The following is a 22429-nucleotide window of genomic DNA, read 5'->3' on the forward strand; positions in this document are numbered from 1 at the left end:
GAGCTGATCATTTGAATCAGGTGTGTTGTTGCAGGGCTGCACCTAAAACAGGCTGGATTGGCGCCCTTGAGGACCGGAGTTGGTGACCCCTGGTCTACACTGTTTGTACTTTGTGTCCTCTCTGCATCCATTGCAGCCTGGTCATCCTGGAAGAGGGAGCCTCCCTCCCATCTGTGGTCTCTTCTCAAGCTTTCTCATTTGATCCCCCTAGCTGGAGTTTGGAGGTTTTCCTTGCCCTCTTGGGAGTTGAAGATCAGGGGATGTTTGAGAAGATTTGCCATTTTTCACATCACGTCCTGAGTGTTGTTCGTCACCTAAGCCTTGAACAGAGGCTGTGATTTACCCAAGTCAAATTCCTTGTTTGGCACGCTCAATCAAACATGGCCAATCAAAACTCTTGGACCAGCCTGGTTTATTGGAGAACTCAAAAGGCAAACTGACACGACTTAACAAAACAATAACTTGAGTGACTGACCGGGACGTGAAACAAGAAGACAGCAGGACATGACGACAGCAAGGCCGTACGACAACAGGAACCAAAAAGACATCATGACAGTAACCGCAACAATGATCCGACAGGGAGCGACACACAGACAAGACTTCAATACAAGACAGGTAACAAGAGGCAGGTGAGAATGATCACACTGATCATGGGCACACAGGAGGGGAGGGAGGGAGGGGAGAGCACACAGACAGAAACGATGGACTTGAGCACACAGGAGGGGAGGGAGGGGCGAGCACACAGACATGATCGGGGACGAGTCGTGACAACACACACACACACACGCACACACACACACACACACAGTGTAGAGCTTGGATAGCAAAGTCAATTTATTGTTACTTCAAAGTAAGTCAACAATGAATGTATACGATTTTAATTCAAATGTTTTCTATATTGTGCTCGTGAGTTAATGTTGCAATGCTGATTACTTTGAATTGAATATTATTTATTGCTGTTATTTAATTTAATAGTATGTATGTTTATTATTTTTGCTGTATTTTTTTCACCATAAAATGGCAGTTGGTCAAGAATGTTTATAGTTTGAAAAATGATCATTTATTTTTTCATTTCAGGCAAAGTGACGCACTTTGAATCTGTTCTGTTACAGACTCCAAAAAACAATGTTAATAATAAAGTTATTCTTGATTGTAAGTTGATCTTTCTTTTTTATTTATAGGTGAGGTGACTTGAGCGGAGGGAAGTCTTGGTGCCTCAGCTTGTGGCTGCAACATAAACGGGAAGAAAAGAGCAGATGGGTGCAGTTCTAGAAAGCGTCACTAGCTGCTGCTGCTGCTGCTGCTGCTGCTGCCGCCAAAAAGCAATTTGTGTCAAAAGTGGTCGAAACGAGTCCTTGCGTGGAAGATCTTTGACATGCCTTGCACTCCTCCTTTTCTTTGTGCAGAATTTCCGACATACAGCGACAGACGGCATCGGGCCCTCTGCGAAAACCCTCCAAAAATGACTCGAGTGGCCTGTGAAGCTCCAAGTCGTGTAGATTAACTACCGAGATTGCATGGGCGCTCAAACACGTAAGACGCATCCGGCTGTCCGAACACGCGTCCGGGCCGGCGTGACATTTGGTCGGCACACAATAGCCCATGTCCAAAACAAACGTGTGTTTATCTTAGGAAGCGGCTGTCTTTTGGCTGAGGGGCGGCTGCTCCAAATCACAGGAAACACCTTCTCGGGCCACGCAGGCAGGCAGGCAGGCAGCCACGCAGGCAGGCAGCCACGCAGGCAGGCCGGCAGCCACGCAGGCAGCCAGCCACGCAGGCAGCCAGCCAGCCAGCCACGCAGGCAGGCAGCCACGCAGGCAGCCAGCCAGCCAGCCATGCAGGCACTGGCAGCCAGCCAGCCAGCCAGCCATGCAGGCACTGGCAGGCAGCCACTGCCTGGCAGGCAGCCACGCAGGCAGGCGCAAGACGGCTCACCGTGGTCCTGGCCGCCTGACGACTTGACGGCGAGAAGCATGACGCCGTCTTTGGTGCTTTCCGGACGGCTCTGGAAGGACGCGCTGCGCGCACACACACACGCGCACACGCACACACACACAATTTGTTTGGGCTGACTTTGTAGCGACGCGGCGCGGTGGGGCGGGACGGGCCAGCCTCGTCGCTTTCAGCTTACTTCTCTGTTCCGGTATCGCTGGTCTCTGTTGAAAGAAGGCCAGGCTTGAATGTCACGGCAAAGCTTCCATTTTGACCTCGGGCCACGTACCCGTGTGCTCGTGGATCTTTTTGCATTTGAACTTGAGGATGACGATGACGGCGGCGGAGGCGGCCAGCAGGACGGGCAGTACGATCCACCAAAGTCTTTTGTCACTGGCTGCCGAGAGAAAAGAAAAGAGAGCAGTCACCCGGCCCACTTTGACTCAGGCGGATGGATGCCAATTTCTTACCTGCTCCTCTGACTTCTTTGTCAGCGCTGCCAACCTGAGGACCTTTCCGCAATCACAATCCTCTTTTTTTTTTTGTTGCCATTTCACATACAGTCACCAAAAAAACCCAAGAAAAAGCTAGAACTGAAACTAAATAAGATCAAAATTGATGACATTCAATGACCAATTCAAAGCTATGATGACCCGGGTCGGATTTTGAAAAAGAGGGCTTGCCCACAAATTGAGCTCCACTCAAACATTTTCTTGCGCTGGCACGATTTTCTCACTGTCTTCAGATGAATGAATACATGCACTATCTCGGGCGGGGTCTGCCATTTTGCCTCGTCCTGTCACTAAAAATGACATCACGGTGCCTGCACAAATGATGCTGGGTGGGAAACAGTAAGTAGCAAAAAAAAAAAGAAAAAAAAAAGAAAAGGGGAGCAAAGTGTTGAGAATGTGCTTTGTTTGGCTTTTCTTTCCCCAACATCCGGTCTCGCCACTTACATACCGGGACTTTTGTCTGTGGTCTGGCCCGTCTGGTGCCGAGGCATTGCTGAAAGCACAACGGGCGGGCGGGCGGTGGTTGAGGAAAAAAAAAATAATAATAATAAAAAATAAACCAGCTCTCACCGTGAGTCCCAACGGAATCGTACGCGACCGAACCGTTGGCGGTTTGCGGCGGGGCCGAGGTGGGCCGAGGTCCGATCGGAGGCCATGTAGTGGTGAGTTCCGTGCGCGTCCGGCGTGCCGTCGCCGTTCTGTCACCTTGAGGCCGCTTGGTGGTCACGTGCGTCGGGCGGGTGCTGCTGTTTGCCGCAGCTTCTGTCAACACAGGAAATAAAAGGGTGGAGCCACGGTCGCTAAGCAGGGTACTCTATCCAAAGATCCCACTTTTCTCGTCGGGCCCGGCGGGAGGGGTCGTCGTTGCTGCCGCTGCCGCCGCCGCCGTGGTGGGGACTTTTCCTGCAGTGGAAAACATTGGCTGTCATCGTTGCACCTCTTTTAATACTCCTCCTTGATACACTCACCGCTCTCTGCAGGTTTTGCCGTGCTTTGTGCCGGCGGCGCGACTGTGGCGGGCGCTCGGCTCATCACTAAGCGGCCCGTCGGCGCTCGGCCCGTCGGCGCTCGGCCCGTCGGCGCTCGGCCCGTCGGCGCTCGGCCCGTCGACGCCGCTGCTCAAGGGTACAAAAGAGTCAGATCCACAACTAGCTGTGTGTAGGCGCTGCAAACAATAGGGCCCGAACGATGTTCCTTTTGGTGCCGATTTGACAGATTGAGTCCAAGCAATCTTTTGTAAGAAGAAAAGAATTCCTGAAGAAAAGGGCTGACATGGCCGACTTCTCGCCGTTTGTCTCGTCCGAGTTGATGTGTTCACACGGTAAAAATCTGCCAATGAATTGCCAATTTGAAAAGCGCTTGCTTCTCCAATATCGATGGATGCAATCCCTCGGGCCCTAGTAAGCAACAATTGGATTGCATTCACCCCAGTGGCTTTCTGTCACCGCTTTGTCCGTCGTCGGACTCTCCGCCCGCTGGTTCCCGCCAATGTCATCTGTTGACGCTTTGAGGCATGGGGAATGAGCAGGAAAACAGCGTTAGAACAGGATAGGATAGGATAGGATAGCAAGTGTCCCGGTCGCTCCGACGCAAACGGTGCCTGGATACGGGAAAAAGAAACACCACTCTCCTGACAGGCATTGACTCTATCATCTCCGAGGAATGCCGACTCCTCCCGCAATCAAAATTGCCTAGGGAGGCCGTGAAGGCAGCAGGGGGGGGAGACGGGAAGGAGGCCATTAAGAGTGAGGCTTCACACACTTGTTGAACTCTTGTTTTGGATGTTGAACTCTTTGTTTTGCGACACAGAGCCAGCCGCTTACTCGCCCACGACTTGCCTGCTACTTTGGTAACACTACAATAGCGAGGAGCCGAGACCATCTATCTCCGTCAAACATCGCTCCGTCCCTCGAGGTCTCATTTGTGCGCGTCTGCTTTGATGGCTCTCCGATAGACAAATCAAAGCAGCGTCAACTCAACATGACTGATATCAGAGTCATCAAAATTGTTGGCTGACTGACAAGATAGATCGGAAACCATCCCTCAAAATGGAAGCTGTCTTAACCGATGCTACTCCTGGTTGACAAATTGACACTCGGCATGTATTCCTGATCCCTGGACCCCAAGAGCAGCACGATACAAGATTGAATTGTTTACATTCTATTTCATTATGTCGAGGTTGGATGTTGTCAGAAAGCGCAGCTCAAGATATATAAAAATTATTACCAAAAACCATTTTACACTAATTGTGTACAATACATTTTATGTGTATTCATATATATATATATATACACATATATATATATATGTTTATCAATATATATATATATATATAGTACATACATATATACAATAACATACATACATATTTATCTACACATATATTACATACATATATACAATAACATACATACATAGCTATACATACATACATATACATATATATATATACATATTTATATATATATATATATGTATATGTATATACAATAATATAGATACACATCATCAAGTATATTTTTTACACAATTGGTGGCATATGATTTTTGGTAATAATTTTTCAATGCGTAACTCCATTGTGGTCTAGACATTCGCTTGATGCGCTGGAAAAAAAACACAAAAAAGGGAAATAATTCAGCCTATTCACTTACCTGCCATGAAGATGTGCACTGATGCTAGCAGCAGGAGGACGCAAACCCTGATGCTCTTCATGGCGACTTTGTGCCTGAGTGTGACCCACGCTGAGTTGCACAAGAGGGAAAAAGAGAGCGAGAGAGAAAAAACAAACAAACAACAAAGCGGCCCTCAACCCGGGGCGCGCCACTGGTCCTGCTTATTTTGGCACTTCCTTCCTCTCTGACGTTGACGCAAAGCTGAGGGGGAGCAACGGCCGGGTGGGACACAAAAAGTGCCATTTTGGGAGAGTTGAGCTGTTCTATACTGTTCAGGTCCAAGGTGACACAGACAACAATCAAAATAGCATTTTTCTTTCCTCTATGGCTTTGTTTTTATTAAAGTTAAAGTCCCAATGATGGTCTCACACACACACATCTGGGTGTGGTGAAATTTGTCCTCTGCATTTAACCCATCCCCGTGTGATTTGGATCCATCCCCTGGGGGAGAGAGAGGGGAGCAGTGAGCAGCAGCGGTGCCGCGCCCGGGAATCATTTGGTGATCTAACCTCCCAATTCCAACCCTTAAATGCTGAGTGCCAAGCAGGGAGGCAATGGCTCCCATTTTTATAGTCTTTGGTATGACCCGGCCGGCCGGGGTTTGAACCCACAACCTTCCAGTCTCAGGTCGGACACTCTACCACTAGGCCTCTGAGTGTGCACACGCACGCACACACACGTGCACGCACACACACGTGCACGCACGCGCACACACGTGCGCGCACGCACACACACGTGTGCACACACACACACACACACGTGTGCACACACACAGAGTGTGTCAAAACATCTTCCGTCTGCGTCCATACGCACACGCGGCTCTATGCGTGACGACAGAGGTTCAAGGTTCCAAATCACACATACGCTCGCTCGCTTGCTGGCTCGCTCACGTTCACAGCCACGCATTTCAACCCACAGGACAGAGAGCGGCGGGCGCATTGGTGTCAAAGTTAAGGCCAGACACGGCCCGCCGAGACAAATTTTGCTTCGACTTTGTGTCACGCCTACAATGACAAATGTCTCCACTTTTTTCAAATATTGAAACGGTTTTGATTGAATTTGCTGCAAGCCGGGGAGCCGCAAATTGCGGTGCGGCAGCGACGACCTGGCGGCACAAAGAGAAAAACGGTTGCCATTCGCTTCTTTTCTACCTGGCACGCATAATGACGGACCTTTGGCGTGTGCTCTTGGACGGCCAAAACGAGTGGCGGCTCCGACCCGCTCTCTTCGGCCTGAGGAAAAACAAACTCTTTCAGGTGGTTGTGGATTGAATGACTCTTCCATCCATGCCATTGTTGCTTTTACCCTATGACCTCCTCCCAGTGCAACATCCAGGGTAGCACCGTTGGCCCATGCCTCTTCTTCCCACTGCTCCCAAGACAGACATCTATGAAATTACCAGAACACATCAAAACGTTTACTCAAAAGTAGGAAGACTATCACGAGACATTTCTACAGACGAGTGGGACATGATGTTAAAGTGGATCTTGACAGTTGTCCAACTCGTTAGGCCAAAAGGGGTATCGAGGTCAAGGAATAAATTGCTCGGAGGGAGACCTATTGTGAGGAGTCAGTCAGCTTCCCGAAGGTGATGAGCGTCCGATGAGCGTCGTAGAGTTCCGCGTTGACGCAAATCCTCTCACCCCAAGCACCGCTATAAAACAGCACCACCTAGTGGACGGTCGGCGGAATGGCAATAGACACGCGGCGGCCCCCCTCCTCGTTGACACACACACGCACGCGCGCGCGCGCGCGCACAAACACAAAGTTGACGAATGCAAACTTCCGCCCTTGAAAAATCTGGAATGCTGTGCTTTTGAGGAAACCAGCGTTAAATGGCAGCATCGGACAGAGGTAGGCACGGGAGCAATATTTAGAAAACAATCTTCTCCTTGACTGCAGAGAAGACCATATGACGTCACAAACAACATAGTACGTACGTCTAAACCCCGCCCATACGCCCGCCCCTAACTACAGGCCTGCTCAGCTCTGCTCTGCTCTGCTCTGCTCCTAAAGTCGGCCACAGTAGCAATTTAGAACAACACTGCTATCGAGTTGTTGATGTTTGCAACGTGCCTGAGAAGCCGCTGAGGTGACGCAATTTAGGCCGAATACGGAATAAACTCCCAATTCCTCCATTTGTTAGCGCCGAAAGTCGACTGATGTCTGTCTAGACAGCGGACGGACTCGCCAGTCTCCCGCCAAAGATTCGTGTCGTGTCCCCGATCCGCCGCAATATTCGTCGATTTGCTGTTTGGCGTGTCTGCGAGGGCGGTGTCTGTAACGCTTTTGAAAGTGCGTCGAACACGTCTAATTTGTGGGCTTTTCTAAATCGAGCGCTCTTCAAAAGAACCCATCGTAAGAGTCTCGGACCAATCAGAGGTCCTGCATTCGTCCGGCGCACTGCGACGTCACTCGGGCTGCGTTCACGGAGAATTTCCTCACCTCGCAATCTTGTTCTGAAAGTTGCTTCAGCATTTTTAATGGCGAGGGGTGGGCAATTGCGCACCTCCTCCTGGTGCTGTCCTGCATGTTTTATAGGTAGGTCTCCCTGCTGCGACACGCCTGATTCAAATGATCAGGATTGTTATCCAGCTTCTGCAGACCTTGCTCATGATCGGACCATTTGAATCAGGCGTGTTGCAACAGGGTGACATAGAAAACATGCAGGACACCAGCCGGCCGGCCCTCCGGGGGCGCTCGAGGACCGGAATTGCCCACCCCTGGCGTATATCATCACTGTGGCAAAGTGGCTTGCAAACCTGGGCAATGGCCGTGTTTGGAATCATTTACTCGTTACCTATTCTGTAACCATTATATTGGGCTTCATCATTTTTTTAAAAACATTTTTTTACTACTTTGTTTTGTGCAATCACCTCAAAATTCGGAAAACAAATTAGGCAAGCGGCTAATTGCGTCATTGCTGTCGCATCACCCTTTCGTTAAAGATGTCAGTAAAAAACAAAAATGACAAGACATTTGTACTTCACAAAATACATTACAGGCAAAGCCCAAGCTCATTCATGACCTCGACTCATTCCAAGTGGCGCAAAATCCAAAGGCTTTCTTACGTCACTAACCCTGACCCTCCCTTCCGCGTGCACATGAACGCCTCACCGCTAAGCATTGTGGGTGGGAGTTCATGCCGCTTCCGAGCTTCTGGAAGAAACTGCAAAGATGATGGTGAGGCCGCTTTCCGACGTCCAATCCGCGTGCATCGCAGTGTTTGGCGGCTGGCTTCACGCTGGAAAAGAAGCCGAGATGGAACACAATACGCTTCCTATTAGCGGGGAGCCAATATTTCAGCAGATGACGACGCAAAACGCCCCAAAATAGCCTTAGCATCGGAAGGCTAACTGTCAATGGGCGTGATGGCTACGAGGCGTCCCGTGATGACAATAAGGCAGGCGAGATGTATAGAATGAAACGATCGGAACTGAAATGACAATCGCAGTGGATCACTTCGGAAGTAGGTCGTGGGTGGAACAAGTGTCGAGTCTTGCACATGTGCTTCTTGGCTTAGCCGCTAGCTAGCCCCATTGTTGGGATGACGAAAAGATGAGGAGGATTAGCATCAAGCGAGCGGAGCAACCCGCAAAGAAAAGAGGTCATTCAAGGCGCCCAAATAGGATCTTGGAGACTGGGAGCCCGAGAACGAAAGAATGACTGATGCGCAGTTTGATCCCATTGTTGTCTGTCCACAGCCCACACCGGTGATCTTGCTGAAGGAGGGGACAGACACTTCTCAGGGAATCCCCCAGCTCATCAGTAACATCAATGCTTGCCAGGTCTGCACAGCTCGTGGCTTTAGCTTTAGCTTGCGAGCGAGCCAGCCTTGGACTGAAGGAAGCGCTCGCGCCTCTCTGCGTGCGTCTCTTAGGTCATATCTGAGGCTGTGCGGACAACCCTGGGGCCCAGAGGGATGGACAAACTCATGGTCGACAATAGAGGTGAGTCGGCCGGCGAGGGAACGGCCTCAGCGCCGAGCCGAAGGGAAGGGCGTCGTGGCGCCCGGCCGGCCAGCTCTAAAGGAAGCTCTGTGCTGTCCAGGTAAAGCCACCATCTCCAACGACGGGGCAACCATCCTGAAGCTGCTGGACGTGGTCCACCCCGCAGCCAAGACCCTGGTGGACATTGCCCGCTCTCAAGACGCCGAGGTCATGTTTCTATCCACAGTGGTGACAAGGGTTGCACAATTCCAGACCCGACGGGGTTTAGGCTAACCCAAATGTTGATGAAATGAAGCATGCGGTTCATTCCAGTTGCGGTCGTCTTCTTAACTCCGAGCCGAGAAGCTGGGACGGGGTCGCTTCCTTCCCCGGTTGAAAATGTCTCTTTGTACCTGGACTCAGGTCGGGGACGGCACCACCTCGGTCACGCTCCTGGCCGCCGAGTTCCTGAAGCAGCTGAAGCCCTACGTGGAGGAGGGGCTCCACCCTCAGACCATCATCCGAGCGTTCCGCACCGCCACCAATCTGGCTGTGGACAAGATCAAGGAGATCGCCGTCCCCGTCAAGAAAGACGACAAGCGGTGAGCCTTTGCCCGTCCTGCAAGTTGTGCTCCAAGGCTCGCTCTTACCTCCGCGGCGCTCTCCTCAGGGAGCAGCGACAGCTGCTGGAGAAGTGCGCAGCCACGGCGCTCAACTCCAAGCTGATTGCCGGGCAAAAGGAGTTCTTCTCCAAGATGGTGGTGGACGCCGTCATGTCCCTGGACGAACTGCTGTCCCTCAAGATGATTGGCATCAAGAAGGTCCAGGGAGGGGGTCTGGAGGTGGGTGTTCTCTCCTTTCCTCCAGCAGAGCACCACTTTTGACTTTGTTCCCTGGTGTCGTGCGTGCGTCCCGCCCCAAACTCAGGATTCCCAGTTGATTTCCGGGGTGGCCTTCAAGAAGACCTTCTCCTACGCCGGCTTCGAGATGCAGCCCAAGTGCTACGAGAATCCCAAGATCGCGCTGCTCAACGTCGAGCTGGAGCTGAAGGCCGAGAAGGACAACGCCGAGGTTCGGGTGAAGTCCGTGGAGGTACGCAGACTTTGACGCGGGGCGGCGCCGGAGTCCGCTTCCGACCTTCACCCCTTTTGCCTCGCATCCGCAGGACTACCAAGCCATCGTGGACGCCGAGTGGAACATCCTTTACGACAAGCTGGAGAAGATCCACCGGTCGGGAGCCAAAGTGGTTCTGTCCAAGTTGCCCATCGGCGACGTGGCCACCCAGTACTTTGCCGACAGAGACCTGTTCTGTGCCGGGAGGGTCCAGGAGGAAGACTTGAAGAGGACCATGATGGTAGGACAGAGAGCAAAACTTTGAGCAGCGGTTCCCCTCCTCAAACGTAGTGTCGCAACCTTTCCGGGTGAAAATATTTGCTGCGATATCTCGCGTTCCATCTCAGATCTGGGCCCGTTCAGTTGGATTGGAAATATGTCATTGCAAATTGGGCCGTGTGAAGCGAGCCAGCCGCTCCAAGACGCGCCAGAGTTTTTGACGCCATCGGAGGCAGGGCGGCTCCATCACTAATGGCGAGCTGTCGTGTGATATCCAGGCCTGCGGGGGCTCCATCCAGACGTCGGTGGGCAATCTGACAGATGACGTCTTGGGCCTGTGCGAGCTCTTCGAGGAGGTCCAAATCGGCGGAGAAAGGTTAGCAGCGTCTCGGGCCGCTTGGGTCCCGTGGCCGCCCGCCCGCGGCTGACCCACCGACCGATCGCCCATCTCTGGCCTGGCGTAGGTACAACTTGTTCAAGGGCTGCCCCAAGGCCAAGACGTGCACCATCATCCTGCGAGGCGGAGCCGAGCAGTTCACCGAGGAGACGGAGCGCTCGCTGCACGACGCCATCATGATCGTGCGGAGAGCCATCAAGGTCGGCCCGACGGCCAGAGCTCTTGGCTTCCTGCCGTGGATATTTGACCGCGGCGCTCGCTCGCTCGCTCGTCTTTTGCAGAACGACTCGGTGGTTGCGGGCGGAGGAGCCGTGGAGATGGAGCTGTCCAAGTACCTGCGCTGTTATTCCAGAAGCATCCCGGGGAAGCAGCAGCTGCTGATCGGCGCCTACGCCAAGGCCCTGGAGATCATCCCCAGACAGCTGTGCGACAACGCCGGCTTTGATGCCACCAACATCCTCAACAAGCTGCGTGCCAAACACGCTCAGGTAGGACGCTACGTGGAATCGGGCCACCACGAGCGGCGTTAACCCTTACCTCCCCACCGCGGCGGCGCAGGGCGGCATGTGGTACGGCGTGGACATCAACAACGAGGACATCGCCGATAACTTTGCCGCCTGCGTGTGGGAGCCGTCCGTCGTCCGCATCAACGCGCTGACCGCGGCCTCTGAGGCGGCCTGCCTCATCCTGTCTGTCGACGAGACCATCAAGAACCCGCGCCGCGCTGTGGACGCGCCCCCGGGTGGCGGGAGGGGCCGCGGAAGACCTCATGCACACTAAGGACGACCGCCACCCTCATTTGATTTCCTTTGCCGCAAACAGGCACGGTGAAGAGCGGCTGTTCTTCATTAGCAGCGGTTTTGCGCTCCTTTTCTTGGACATTTCATTTTGGCGCCGCCGTTTGACCCACCGCATCTTGGCGAGCGGCGCCTCGACTCGCCACGGTGTGCACGGCAGGCATTCTCGCTTCCTCTTCCACGTTCTGTAAACGTTTGGTGAGATAACTAACATCCAATAAAAGCACTGAAAACAGGTCAAATTGACCGTTTCATTGGCTCCTTCTTTGAAACACAACTAATCCACCGCTAAAATCAACTTTGGTGTGTCGCGGATGCGCCGCGCCGGCCGACGAAACCGGCCGGCAATGCCGCAAAACAAAACGCTTGGAAAGTCCAGCTCACTATCAAGCTCTATTCTCTCGGTTTATTGTTGGAATTTCGTACGACAGAACGTCATTGTTCTCGGCGTGAGTGAGGTATACAGTATCTGATCAAAACGGAATGCTATCAAAACCATAACGTACCAACGGACGACATCCGCCGGCGCGCAATTTGTGCTGCCGCTTTTTGTGTGCGTGCGCGCGCGCCTTGGCCACGCGGGGGCGCCAAAGAACGTTGACGTGAGGGATAGATAGATAGATAGATAGATAGATAGATAGATAGATAGATAGATAGATATTGATATTTATTGATTATTCTGCCCGGTTCGTTGCTGCTTGTGACCCGAGCAAACACGCACTCGCTTGACAATACTGCGAACTTGTTAAGATGACTGGCAAGCCAAAGGCTCTTTGACTCAACTATTGGTGTTTCAACTCCAACGCAGCTTGTGTAGGTACTTTCGCCACGTTTGTCCGTTAAAAAACACATACTGCAAAAAAATACGACAGACGATTTCATGTCCTCGTTATTGTCATTCCATCATTTGCAGCCAATTCTCACTGCGGATGATTGACTTTTTGTGAACTCAACTGCCCTTGATCACGTGTGTTGGTGCGTTGATTTCACGTTTGCTCAAGGGCAACCAAACCACATCTTATCTCGAACGCGATTGGTCAGAAGCATATATGTCCCGCCTCTTGTGACACGCGATTGGTTAGCCTGTACGACGTCGGCCATCAGCTACCGAGCCTATGTCCTGTCCAGAGGAAGCTTCTCGCTGACCGAATCAAGAGAGAAAATGGCCAACATGTGCATACGGAGCCGCTCATTCGGAGCTTTGCGCCACGTTCTGAGGTTAGTGACTGATTCCGACTTGACTTTAAAAGTACGTCCACGTGTTCAGTGCGTGTAAACGTTAGCCACGCGAGAGAGCGTGACGTTATGGGCTTAGATAGGAAAGGAAATGCGTATACTGTATTACCTGGAGATGGCGCCGAGATGACTGCTGGGACTTAAAGAAATGGACTTTACCGTTCATTCCTTCGCGAAGGGTAGTTATGGAACACGACTCGGTCGCGCCGCCGATGACGTCATCGGTGTCGCGTGCTTACGTCATCCGGCTGACCTTCCTTAATACACAGGGTTCAGGTCAGTTAGGCTCGTAATATTGTTTAGGGGGGGCGAGGTGTTTGACGAGAACGAAAGTAAGAAAGCACTGTGGGAACCGTACGTCATGGGCAACGAAGTTACAGGTCTGCTATTTCTTTGCGTGTTCCCAGAGCATCCCCGCGGCGGTTATGCACAGCCACTCAGCAGAAGAACGGACACGGCTCAGAGGAGGAGGAGACCGCCGAGCAGAGCGCGACGGAGAAGGTCCTGGCCGAGAAGACGCAGTTGGGGGAGCAGCTCAAGGAGATGACCGTAAGTCCCATGCCGTCTGGCGTAAGCGTCACCTCCTCAAAAAGCCTTACCCGAGCGAGCGACCGCTCCGCAGGACAAATACAAACGAGCCTTGGCGGACATGGAGAACCTGCGGACAAGAAGTCAGAGGATGATTCAGGAAGCTAAACTATACGGTGAAGACGACGCGAGTGAAACACTCTACTGACGTGTGGTGGCGACGTAATCAATATTTTGCCATTTGTTGCGTCGTCAGGTATCCAGGGCCTCTGCGAAGACCTGCTGGAGGTCGCCGACATTTTGGAGAAGGCCAAGGAAAGCGTGCCAGCGGAGGAAGTGACCAGCCGGAACCCTCACCTGAAGCACCTCTACGATGGCCTGGTGATGACGGAGGTCCAGATCCAGAAGGTGTTCGCCAAGCACAGCCTGGTCAGGCTCAACCCGTACGGCCACAAGTTCGACCCGTACGAGCACGAGGCGCTCTTCCACGCCCCCGCCGAGGGCAAGGAGCCCGGCACCGTCACCGCCGTGACCAAAGTGGGCTACAAGCTTCACGGGCGCACCCTCAGGCCGGCGCTGGTCGGCGTGGCCAAAGCCTCCTAAGAAAGCCGAGGACCACGTGGACATTTGGCGCGCTTGCTGTCACCGGACAGCATTGAATAGAGCGACCAAACGTTGGAGTTATTATCATGAGTTGGCGGGGCCACGCAAGACTTTTTTTTTTTGGTCAGGGGTTGTTAACGTTCACAAAGACATTTGCAGAGGTTCCAAATTTTTCAGCGACAAGAAGAACCCTTTCGCAGTCTTTCAACCTTTTGTGAACCCTGACGAAATTCCACATTGGCAAAAAGGTGCGAGAAGTTGCCCCTCAGTGAGCGATCACCTGAAACAACACAAAACACAATTGCAAGGCACGTTTCCAACAACTTTGCCTTTTGCGTGCCCCTGCCAGCTTATCATGGAATGTCCATAGAGGTGCGAACAACTGGCGCCATAACCCTTAACGCAAATAAATGGTAGAACACATCACGATAGTCGCATATTCTTTCTCCTCTGCAAGAATCAACTCATTGAAGTTGATTCAGTCATTGAACCTACGTAGCAATGACTTGTTTGACTGTCGTATACATTTTACGCTGCCCCTCGTGGCCAAGGTGGGTACTGCGCAACAGAGCTCCGCCACACAGGCCCAAAAGGCACAAGAAATGGGCCCAAGGGTACTTTCGTTCAGTTCAGTCAACAGTGCGGGCCCAAGGAGGGTGGTCGGTCGGGAATCGTTAAAACAACGTCACTAAACAGGCAAAGCAGCGTGCGTGCGTGCGTGCGTCCTGGACACTCGCCAATGACTATGATTCACTATTATTAAATGAACGATACGTAATTACTAGGGGTGTAACGAGTCATCGATACCCATCGATTAATCGATATAATGCTATACGATTCATTGGCATCGATGCTAAACGTAAACATCGATTTATATCGCCGTGTTTGACCTCGGACATTAGACGCGACTTTATTTTGAAATCCAGTTGATTGTTGCTTGCTTCCTCTTTCCGGGAGCAGTACGCGGCGTGCTGTGTTGTGAGCAGAGCAGAGCAGGCGCGTGAAAGGGGAGCCGACAACTACGCGGCTCCTGGGCTGGTGCTATGGCTAGTGTCCAAGAAGACGAGGAAATTCGCTCCCCTTTGGGCTTCAAGTCATTCGTTTGGAAGCACTTTGGATTCCAAAGAAAAGATGGCTCAACGGACAATTAAAATTATTGTAAATAAATAGTTCAGTAATGCACTTTAAAGTTAATGGTATTACAAAAAAAGAAAGAATATTCATTTTTCTTTACTTATATGAGAAAAAATATAGGAATTCGATAAAGTTCAGTGTTAAAATAAGCACTTTGTATACTACAATACTCTTGTAATTTCCTAAATAAAGAGTTTGCAGTACCTTGTTGATTTTGCGTATGAATTGTTATAAATCAGGATATTGTTCTATATTTTTTATTTAAAAAATAAAAATATCGATCGTGAAGCACTATATCGTGATGTATCGTGAATGAATCACAGCAGGCTTTAAGATATCGGCAATAATCGTATCGTGGTCCTTTGTATCGATATATCGTATCGTGACAAAACCCGCGATTTACACCCCTATTATACATCATTCTTTCATTCAATGTCATTAATGATTATCTCTTATGAAAGGACTGCCACCAAGTGGTGGAAACAGGTCTCTTGATTTAGCAGCCAACGTTTCCAGCGGAAGCTCCGTTTCATCATTTGACCTTGAATGTATCGAGTGTATATTTTGTGCCGAGCCAGGCTCTTGTTGCGTTTGCCATTTCTCCTCCGGCTTTGATAACCACCGGTTCAGCTTTTGATTCATGGAGGAACAAATTGAACACAGCACACGTTTAGGACGGACGTTCACTTCAGCAGGTGCAACACATGCGAATGTTAGTTGTACTAGGTTCATCTTGTTTTTTCTTTTTCAATTACTTCACTGGTTCTTCTATATCAAACAATTTGTTTTAGGTTCATTTACCTGACATGTTTCGGCGGATCCTTCCGCCTTCATCAGAGTGTCACTGATGTGATTGTGACGCGTCTTTATCAGCTGATGGATGAAGGAAGGCGTGGCTCACCTGTCAGATTTGACAGATGAGCCACGCCCTCTGCTGTCTGTTCACCTCTCCAAAATGCTGTTCCAGGTCAGAAAAGTGGGGCGGGGGGATGCCCATGTGGGGCAGATGGATGGATGTAGTACTTGTGGGAAGTAACATAACAGAAATGTAAAGAGCATTGCATAAAAGCTTTTGGACTTTAGTAGGGACTAAAGCACGGTGTACGCCAAAAGCAGCAGACACAGACACAGCTTCTTCCCCCAGGCTGTCGCACTGATGAACTCACACCACTCACAGAGTCTCGGAGACATGACTGCGCAATGACATCCTGCTCTCGATGCTTTACCTTTGGATTATGTGTCCTCCATTGCAGCCTGCTCATCCTGGAGGAGGGATCCTCCCTCCCATCTGTGTCCTCTTCTCAAGCGTTCTCTTTTTATCCCCCTAGTAGGAGTTTGGACTATTTCCTTGCCCTGTTTGAGAATAATTTCTGCACATATCGTCCCGAATGTTGGAACAAAGATTGATTGATTGATTGATTGATTGATTGATTGTTCATTCTACAACTTGTATTTATATTTCGTGGCGGTTCAGTCATCAAAATGCATTTAAAAACAAGTCAATTGAAGGCATGATGATGCTATTATTATTAGCATCAACATTCACCATTGGTCGGCGTTTGGTGTCAGCAGGTCAAATGAGGAGAGGAAGTGGAGGGTCAAGGGTCAAGGCCCGTCCTCAGCCAAACGCTCCAGGGGAAACGGAACCTTTGCGAGCTTCTGCATGCATCCACAACCATTCATCCATCGATTCCTCCTCTAATATCACTTTACAAGGATCCAAGACTGATGACATCCCATTAACCCTAGACGAAACATAAAAGAGATATAACCAAGCATTCAGCGTTTGAGGAAAAACACCAGGCATGCATTGAACACTTACTTCATTCAGGCAATATGGCCCAAAATATTTGTGATGTCAAAGTGCACATCATGAAGTTAGTATTAAAACATTTCCTTTGATTGATTTCATGTGTGCTTCTCTACTTTATTCAATGTGATGTCAGCAAATCTGGTTTTGGAGCTCGGTGCGAGCGACTTTTTGGAAGCCATTTCTTCAACGGCACCCTGGAAGATGTTTGGAACCTACCACTTGATCTTCAGACTGCAGCGAGAATCCATTTGGACCTCCTCCAAGGCCCGCTCTCCTACCTCTCCGGGGTCATTCCAGCTCAGGTCCAGCTGTTGGAGGTGGGAAGGGTTGGACCGGAGAGCCTTGGCCAGTGAGACGCATCCTCGTGTGCCGATCTTGCACCGCACCAGCCTGAGAAGACAAGAGGGCGGCTGACACAAGCCCAAGGTTCTTGGGCCGGCTCGAGGGGAGCCTTACCTGAGAAATTGCAAGGTGCACTGCGGCTTCGCCAGTTCGGCGGCGAGCGCCTCCAGCCCGTCGTCACACAAGTCGTTGTAGGCGAGATCCAGCTCCCTCAGGCTGCCGGGCGAGCTTAGAACGGAGGCCAGCGCCTCGCAGCTTTTCTTGCTCAGCTGGCACCCCATGAGCCTGAGAAGACAAGAGGGCGGCTGACACAAGCCCAAGGTTCTTGGGCCGGCTCGAGGAGAGCCTTACCTGAGATTTTGCAAGGTGCACTGCGGCTTTGCCAGTCCGGCGGCGAGCGCCTCCAGCCCGTGGTCGTGCAAGTTGTTGTAGCCGAGATCCAGCTCCCTCAGGCTGCCGGGCGAGCTTAGAACGGAGGCCAGCGCCTCGCAGCTTTTCTCGCTCAGGTTGCAGAGATAGAGCCTGAGAAGACAAGAGGGCGGCCGGCTGACACAACCCCAAGGTTCTTGGGCCGGCTGGCCTTCTGCCGCTCGAGGAGAGCCTTACCTGAGAAACTGCAAGGTGCACTGCGGCTTTGCCAGTTCGGCGGCGAGCGCCTCCAGCCCGTCGTCACACAAACAGTTGCAGCTGAGATTCAGATGGCTCAGGGTGCGGGACGAGCTTAGAACGGAGGCCAGCGCCTCGCAGCTTTTCTTGCTCAGCTGGCAGCGATAGAGCCTGAGAAGACAAGAGGGCGGCTGACACAGGCCCAAGGTTCTTGGGCCGGCTGGCCTTCTGCCGCTCGAGGGGAGCCTTACCTGAGAACTTGCAAGGTGCACTGCGGCTTTGCTAGTCCGGCGGCGAGCGCCTCCAGCCCGTCGTCACGCAAGTCGTTCCAGCTGAGATCCAGCTCCCTCAGGCTGCAGGGCGAGCTTAGAACGGAGGCCAGCGCCTCGCAGCTTTTCTTGCTCAGGTTGCAGCCCCAGAGCCTGAGAAGACAAGAGGGCGGCTGACACAAGCCCAAGGTTCTTGGGCCGGCTCGAGGAGAGCCTTACCTGAGATTTTGCAAGGTGCACTGCGGCTTTGCCAGTCCGGCGGCGAGCGCCTCCAGCCCGTGGTCGTGCAAGTCGTTCCAGCTGAGATCCAGCTCCCTCAGGCTGCCGGGCGAGCTTAGAACGGAGGCCAGCGCCTCGCAGCTTTTCTTGCTCAGCTTGCAGTGCAGGAGCCTGAGAAGACAAGAGGGCGGCCGGCTGACACAACCCCAAGGTTCTTGGGCCGGCTGGCCTTCTGCCGCTCGAGGAGAGCCTTACCTGAGATCTTGCAAGGTGCACTGCGGCTTTGCCAGTCCGGCGGCGAGCGCCTCCAGCCCGTCGTCGTACAAGTCGTTGAAGCTGAGATCCAGATGGCTCAGGGTGCGGAACGAGGTAAGAACGGAGGCCAGCGCCTCGCAGCTTTTCTTGCTCAGCTGGCAGTTCCGGAGCCTGAGAAGACAAGAGGGTTTGGGCTGCTGACATGTGCGCGGCCGTTTCAGCGTGCTGGCTCGACGGCACCTACAGTGATTTTCGAGAAGCCTTGACCACCGGCAGCAGCATGAGGAGCCCCTTCTCGGACGGAGCGTAATGCCCAAGGTCAAAGCAGCTCATGGCTTCGTCGGAAGCCCGCAAGAAGAAGACCAGGGCCGACCACATGGCCGGAGGTAGGTCCTCCGTGGACAATTTCCCCCCTTTGAGGTATTTTTGGATCTGGTCCAGCAGGGACTCGTCCTTCAGCTCCTTCAGGCAGTAGAACAAGTTGATGTTCTCCTCGGGAGAATTCCGCTTGATCCGTCGCTTGATCAAGCGGACCGTTTCTGCCTTGCTGTGTCTGTAGTTCTTGGGAACCTTCAGCAGCTCACCCAGGAGATCCTGGTTGCACTGCAAGGAGAGGCCCAGCAGGAAGCGGAGGAACAAGTCCAGGTTTCCCTCACTCTCGGAGGCTTTGCGGATGGCCGCCTCATGTACCCGAGTGAGCTGCTTCCGCTTCCGAAACGACAGGACCGTCCACCCGGAATCGTCCAGCACGTTCTTGTTGTCCTGGATCAGGCTCATCATCACGTAGAGAGCGGCCAGATATTCCTGGACGGTCAGGTGGATGAACTGAAACATCTTGCGTTGGTATTTCTTGAGCGGGGGTACCTCCTTGAAGACCACGGTGAAGACTCCCGAGTGTTTTGCGCCCTGCAGGTCATCCAAGCCGCTTTCCCGCAAGTCGCTCTCGTAGAAGATCTGTTGCTTTTTCATCAGCTGCTGAAAAGCCAGCTTGGCCAGCGCTTTGACGTACTCCGTGCTCTTCTGGCTGTCTCGCTCCTTGGACTTGTCCAGGTGATAGAGCAGGAACTCTGTGTACATCTCGGTCAGGGTTTCGGGCAGCTCCTTTCCGGCATCCCGACAGTCTTGGAGAACGGTGGCGGTGAGCCAGCAGAAGATGGGCAAGTGGCACATGATGAAAATGGTGCGGGACTTCTGGATGTGCTTGATGACGTCCTCCTGGGTGGGGAACTTCTTCCTGAAGTAGTCCAGCCTCTGGGAGTCGCTGAAGCCTTTCACCTCGGTTCTGCCGTCCACCAGGCGCGGCGGGATGTCGTGGGCCGCCTGGGGCCGCGTGGTGATCCAAACCCGGGCGCAGGGAAGCAGGTTCCCCTTGATGAGATGCGCCAGGAGCACCTCCACGGGGTAGGCTCGGGTCACGTCCGGGTCCACCTTGCGCTCGTCGCTCAGATCCAGTTTCAGGCGGGACTCGTCCAGGCCGTCCAGCACAAACAAAATCTTGATCTTGCTGGACTGGTAGTGGCGGTTGGCCGACTCTTGCAGACTGACCAAGATGTGGTCCAGCATCTTGATGGCCTTGCTCTCCCAGACAAAGAGTCGGATGAGCTCCGCCAGCGAAAAGCTTTTCTCCTCCTCCAAGTTCAACTCGCGGAAGGCGAAGGGAAAGATGAAGTCCACGTCTGTGTTGGTTCTCCCGCTGGCCCAGTCCAGGACAAACTTGCGCACCAGGAAAGTCTTCCCGATGCCCGCGAAGCCCACGGTGAGCATCGTGCGAAGGGGCTCCTGGCTTTCGAAGATGCCGCACGGCTGGATGGACTCCTCCTCGGCCACGCCGCACATCTCCATCTGAAGGACCTCGTGCTGCTTGTCAGGGAGACCGGCGACGCCGCGGGTAATGTTGAGCTCGGTGTAGACGTTCTCCAGAGGCTCCTGCCGGCTGTACCACGTGTTGCCCTCGGGAACGTTGAGGTAGATCTTCCGCAGGTTCTCTTGCAGCTCCCGCTTGAATTTGCCGATCTGCTCGTTATCCACTGAGGAGATGCTACCTGAGGGCGCAGAAGGAGATCCCGTGTGGCAAAACCGTCTTTAGGCCTGGCCGCAAGCGTGCTGCAGCCATGCCGCCGCCGCCGCTTCCCCTCAAGGAGGCAAGTGAAGGCCATCATTTGTATCACCTGAGAGTTTTCAGGTAAGCTGCTTTCTGGAAAGCCTCCCCCCCTCCCCCACCAGAAGCCACGTTCACCTTACCTGTGATTTGCGGCAGGTCGTTGCGCAGCTTCTGGGCCAGGTTGTAGTTGTTGATCTTCTCCAGAATCTCGATGGTCTCCGCCACAGCGTTCTTGCCGTGCGTGTTGGTCAGCTGTTCGGCGATGTCAATCCGGTCTGCGTTTTCTTTTTTGCTCTTGGGCAGGTCCATATAATACTTGAACTTCTTGAAGTCCTCCTGCTCCAGGTCTTCCAGCGTTTTCAACAGCAGGTCCTCGATTTTCATATCCAGAGCCATCGTTCCCGCATGAACCTGAACGCAAAGGGATCACTTGAAGCAGTCCGAAAATAGCGTTGAGCTGACAAGACCACGCTCCCCCGGCCAGCCCTCCTCCCGTGCGAGTCCAGCAGCCGCGGCTGCCGCGGCAGCGCAGATCCCGCCCTCCCAAGATCTCGTGGACGAGCTGAGGGCACGCACCGCGCTCTTTCAAAAATGGATCTTGCGTGTGATCAATTGGAAAGAGTCTTTGCGGTGCAATTATCCTAAGCCGGTTCGTTCGCAAAGGAGACAAGAGTTCTTCTGTTTACTGGGAGCTTAGCTTCCTTTTACATCATAGCCATACCGTCGAACTGGTAGAACTGGTGAGACAAACGAAACTGTTTGGTCCGGGACTTTGTTGGACTGCCTCAACCATAATTCATGTACATTCCATTCCATTTCACTTTGCTACTGGGCTGGCCAGTCTACAGCGAGTGTTTACCAACAATGCCGAAACCAAAATGCACGCTTACGGAAGAGTTGCATACAAAATTCCCGTGCTTTGGCCAGGGTCGCAAGGAAGTATGTGAGTGAATAAATGAATATCCATCCATCCATTTTCTATACTGCTTGTCCCCACGGGGGTCGCGGGCGGGGGAATAAGTAAGTAAGTAAGTAGATAAATGAATAAATATGAACGAATGAATAAATAAATAAATAAATACAGTATAAATGAATACATAAATAAACGCCAAAAAAACTCACAAATGACTCATAAGTTTTTGTCATTGTACACGTTTTGTTCGGCCAATAACTGCTACTGCTACCCAGACATCACGTCATTTGTATGATCGTACACTAATGAAGAAAAAACAGGTCTATCTCGTCACCCTAGTAGGTTTACAAAACATACACATCAAATACAAAAGTCAACCATCCATCCATCCATACGTACCACTTTGGCCTGCGAGTGATCAAACGAGGGGGTACTTTACTTGAACGACTTCAGACTCGTACGAGGTCAGGCTGATTTCTATCTATCTATCACGCTAATTGATATCCCATAGCGATTCTTCAGGGCGTGCCCTCCAAGTTAGACTTACTTTTGCTTTTGTCTTGCAACTTCATATAATTAATTCCCAGAAGGGCCGGTTTTTGGCTATGTGTAATATGGCTGCAATCCGCGTGGGGGCGCACGAGCGCTCTCAAGAAAACAAAACAAAAATGGCCAGTTTTCTAGCTCAGTCAGTTCCATCTCAAATCTCAAATCGTGTTGACGTACGTTAGGGGAAAGATGTGGCAAGGCACATACAGACACGCTCAGTGACGAGCTGCTTTGGAATCGTCAAGCCACATTGCAAGGCCTCGAGTCAACCGCTAAGTGGCGCTAGCAGA

The 22429-nt window shown here is 52.1% G+C and overlaps 4 protein-coding genes across 8 annotated transcripts in view; 2 read left to right on the plus strand and 2 right to left on the minus strand.

Moving 5' to 3' along the window:
• Nucleotides 1–1150: 1150 nt before the first annotated feature.
• LOC119128409 (translation initiation factor IF-2-like) lies at nucleotides 1151–5452 on the minus strand. 3 transcript variants are annotated; one of them, XM_037260794.1, is made up of 11 exons: nucleotides 5096–5452; nucleotides 3871–3948; nucleotides 3413–3559; nucleotides 3276–3347; nucleotides 3048–3206; nucleotides 2893–2937; nucleotides 2403–2444; nucleotides 2222–2329; nucleotides 2132–2156; nucleotides 1936–2018; nucleotides 1151–1227 (listed from the first exon to the last, which is right to left on the minus strand). In XM_037260794.1, exons 1-11 carry the CDS (start codon nucleotides 5154–5156, stop codon nucleotides 1217–1219), a joined length of 831 nt encoding a protein of 276 aa, XP_037116689.1. In that variant the 5' UTR covers nucleotides 5157–5452; the 3' UTR covers nucleotides 1151–1216. The 3 variants fall into 3 exon arrangements, with proteins under 3 accessions (XP_037116689.1, XP_037116688.1, XP_037116690.1); XM_037260793.1 differs by having other exon boundaries at nucleotides 3015–3206; XM_037260795.1 differs by lacking the exon at nucleotides 3871–3948 and having other exon boundaries at nucleotides 3006–3206.
• Nucleotides 5453–8180: 2728 nt separating this feature from the next.
• cct7 (chaperonin containing TCP1, subunit 7 (eta)) lies at nucleotides 8181–11817 on the plus strand. Its single transcript, XM_037260750.1, has 12 exons — nucleotides 8181–8299; nucleotides 8821–8904; nucleotides 8997–9066; nucleotides 9167–9273; nucleotides 9469–9647; nucleotides 9716–9887; nucleotides 9973–10137; nucleotides 10211–10399; nucleotides 10656–10753; nucleotides 10842–10974; nucleotides 11056–11262; nucleotides 11333–11817. Exons 1-12 carry the CDS (start codon nucleotides 8294–8296, stop codon nucleotides 11552–11554), a joined length of 1632 nt encoding a protein of 543 aa, XP_037116645.1. The 5' UTR covers nucleotides 8181–8293; the 3' UTR covers nucleotides 11555–11817.
• Nucleotides 11818–12632: 815 nt separating this feature from the next.
• grpel1 (GrpE-like 1, mitochondrial) lies at nucleotides 12633–14364 on the plus strand. The gene is made up of 4 exons (XM_037260811.1): nucleotides 12633–12789; nucleotides 13215–13356; nucleotides 13430–13511; nucleotides 13592–14364. The coding sequence occupies exons 1-4, from the start codon at nucleotides 12734–12736 to the stop codon at nucleotides 13936–13938; spliced, it is 627 nt and encodes a 208-aa protein (XP_037116706.1). The 5' UTR covers nucleotides 12633–12733; the 3' UTR covers nucleotides 13939–14364.
• Nucleotides 14365–17082: 2718 nt separating this feature from the next.
• The window catches only part of LOC119128357, a 252135-nt gene continuing 246788 nt past the window's right edge, over nucleotides 17083–22429 (minus strand). Inside the window, exons 14-22 of one of the 3 annotated variants that reach the window (XM_037260672.1) lie at nucleotides 20818–21088; nucleotides 18821–20618; nucleotides 18577–18747; nucleotides 18322–18492; nucleotides 18085–18255; nucleotides 17834–18004; nucleotides 17579–17749; nucleotides 17342–17512; nucleotides 17083–17275 (exon numbers count right to left, since the gene is read on the minus strand). In XM_037260672.1, coding sequence (XP_037116567.1) covers nucleotides 17098–17275; nucleotides 17342–17512; nucleotides 17579–17749; nucleotides 17834–18004; nucleotides 18085–18255; nucleotides 18322–18492; nucleotides 18577–18747; nucleotides 18821–20618; nucleotides 20818–21088 — 3273 coding nt within the window. In that variant the 3' untranslated portion in view covers nucleotides 17083–17097. The remainder of the gene's footprint in view (nucleotides 17276–17341; nucleotides 17513–17578; nucleotides 17750–17833; nucleotides 18005–18084; nucleotides 18256–18321; nucleotides 18493–18576; nucleotides 18748–18820; nucleotides 20619–20817; nucleotides 21089–22429) is intronic. The other 2 variants (XM_037260673.1, XM_037260674.1) reach the window with 2 other exon arrangements.

This window comes from Syngnathus acus, chromosome 10 (genome assembly GCF_901709675.1).
Source record: "Syngnathus acus chromosome 10, fSynAcu1.2, whole genome shotgun sequence".
NCBI lineage: Eukaryota > Metazoa > Chordata > Actinopteri > Syngnathiformes > Syngnathidae > Syngnathus > Syngnathus acus.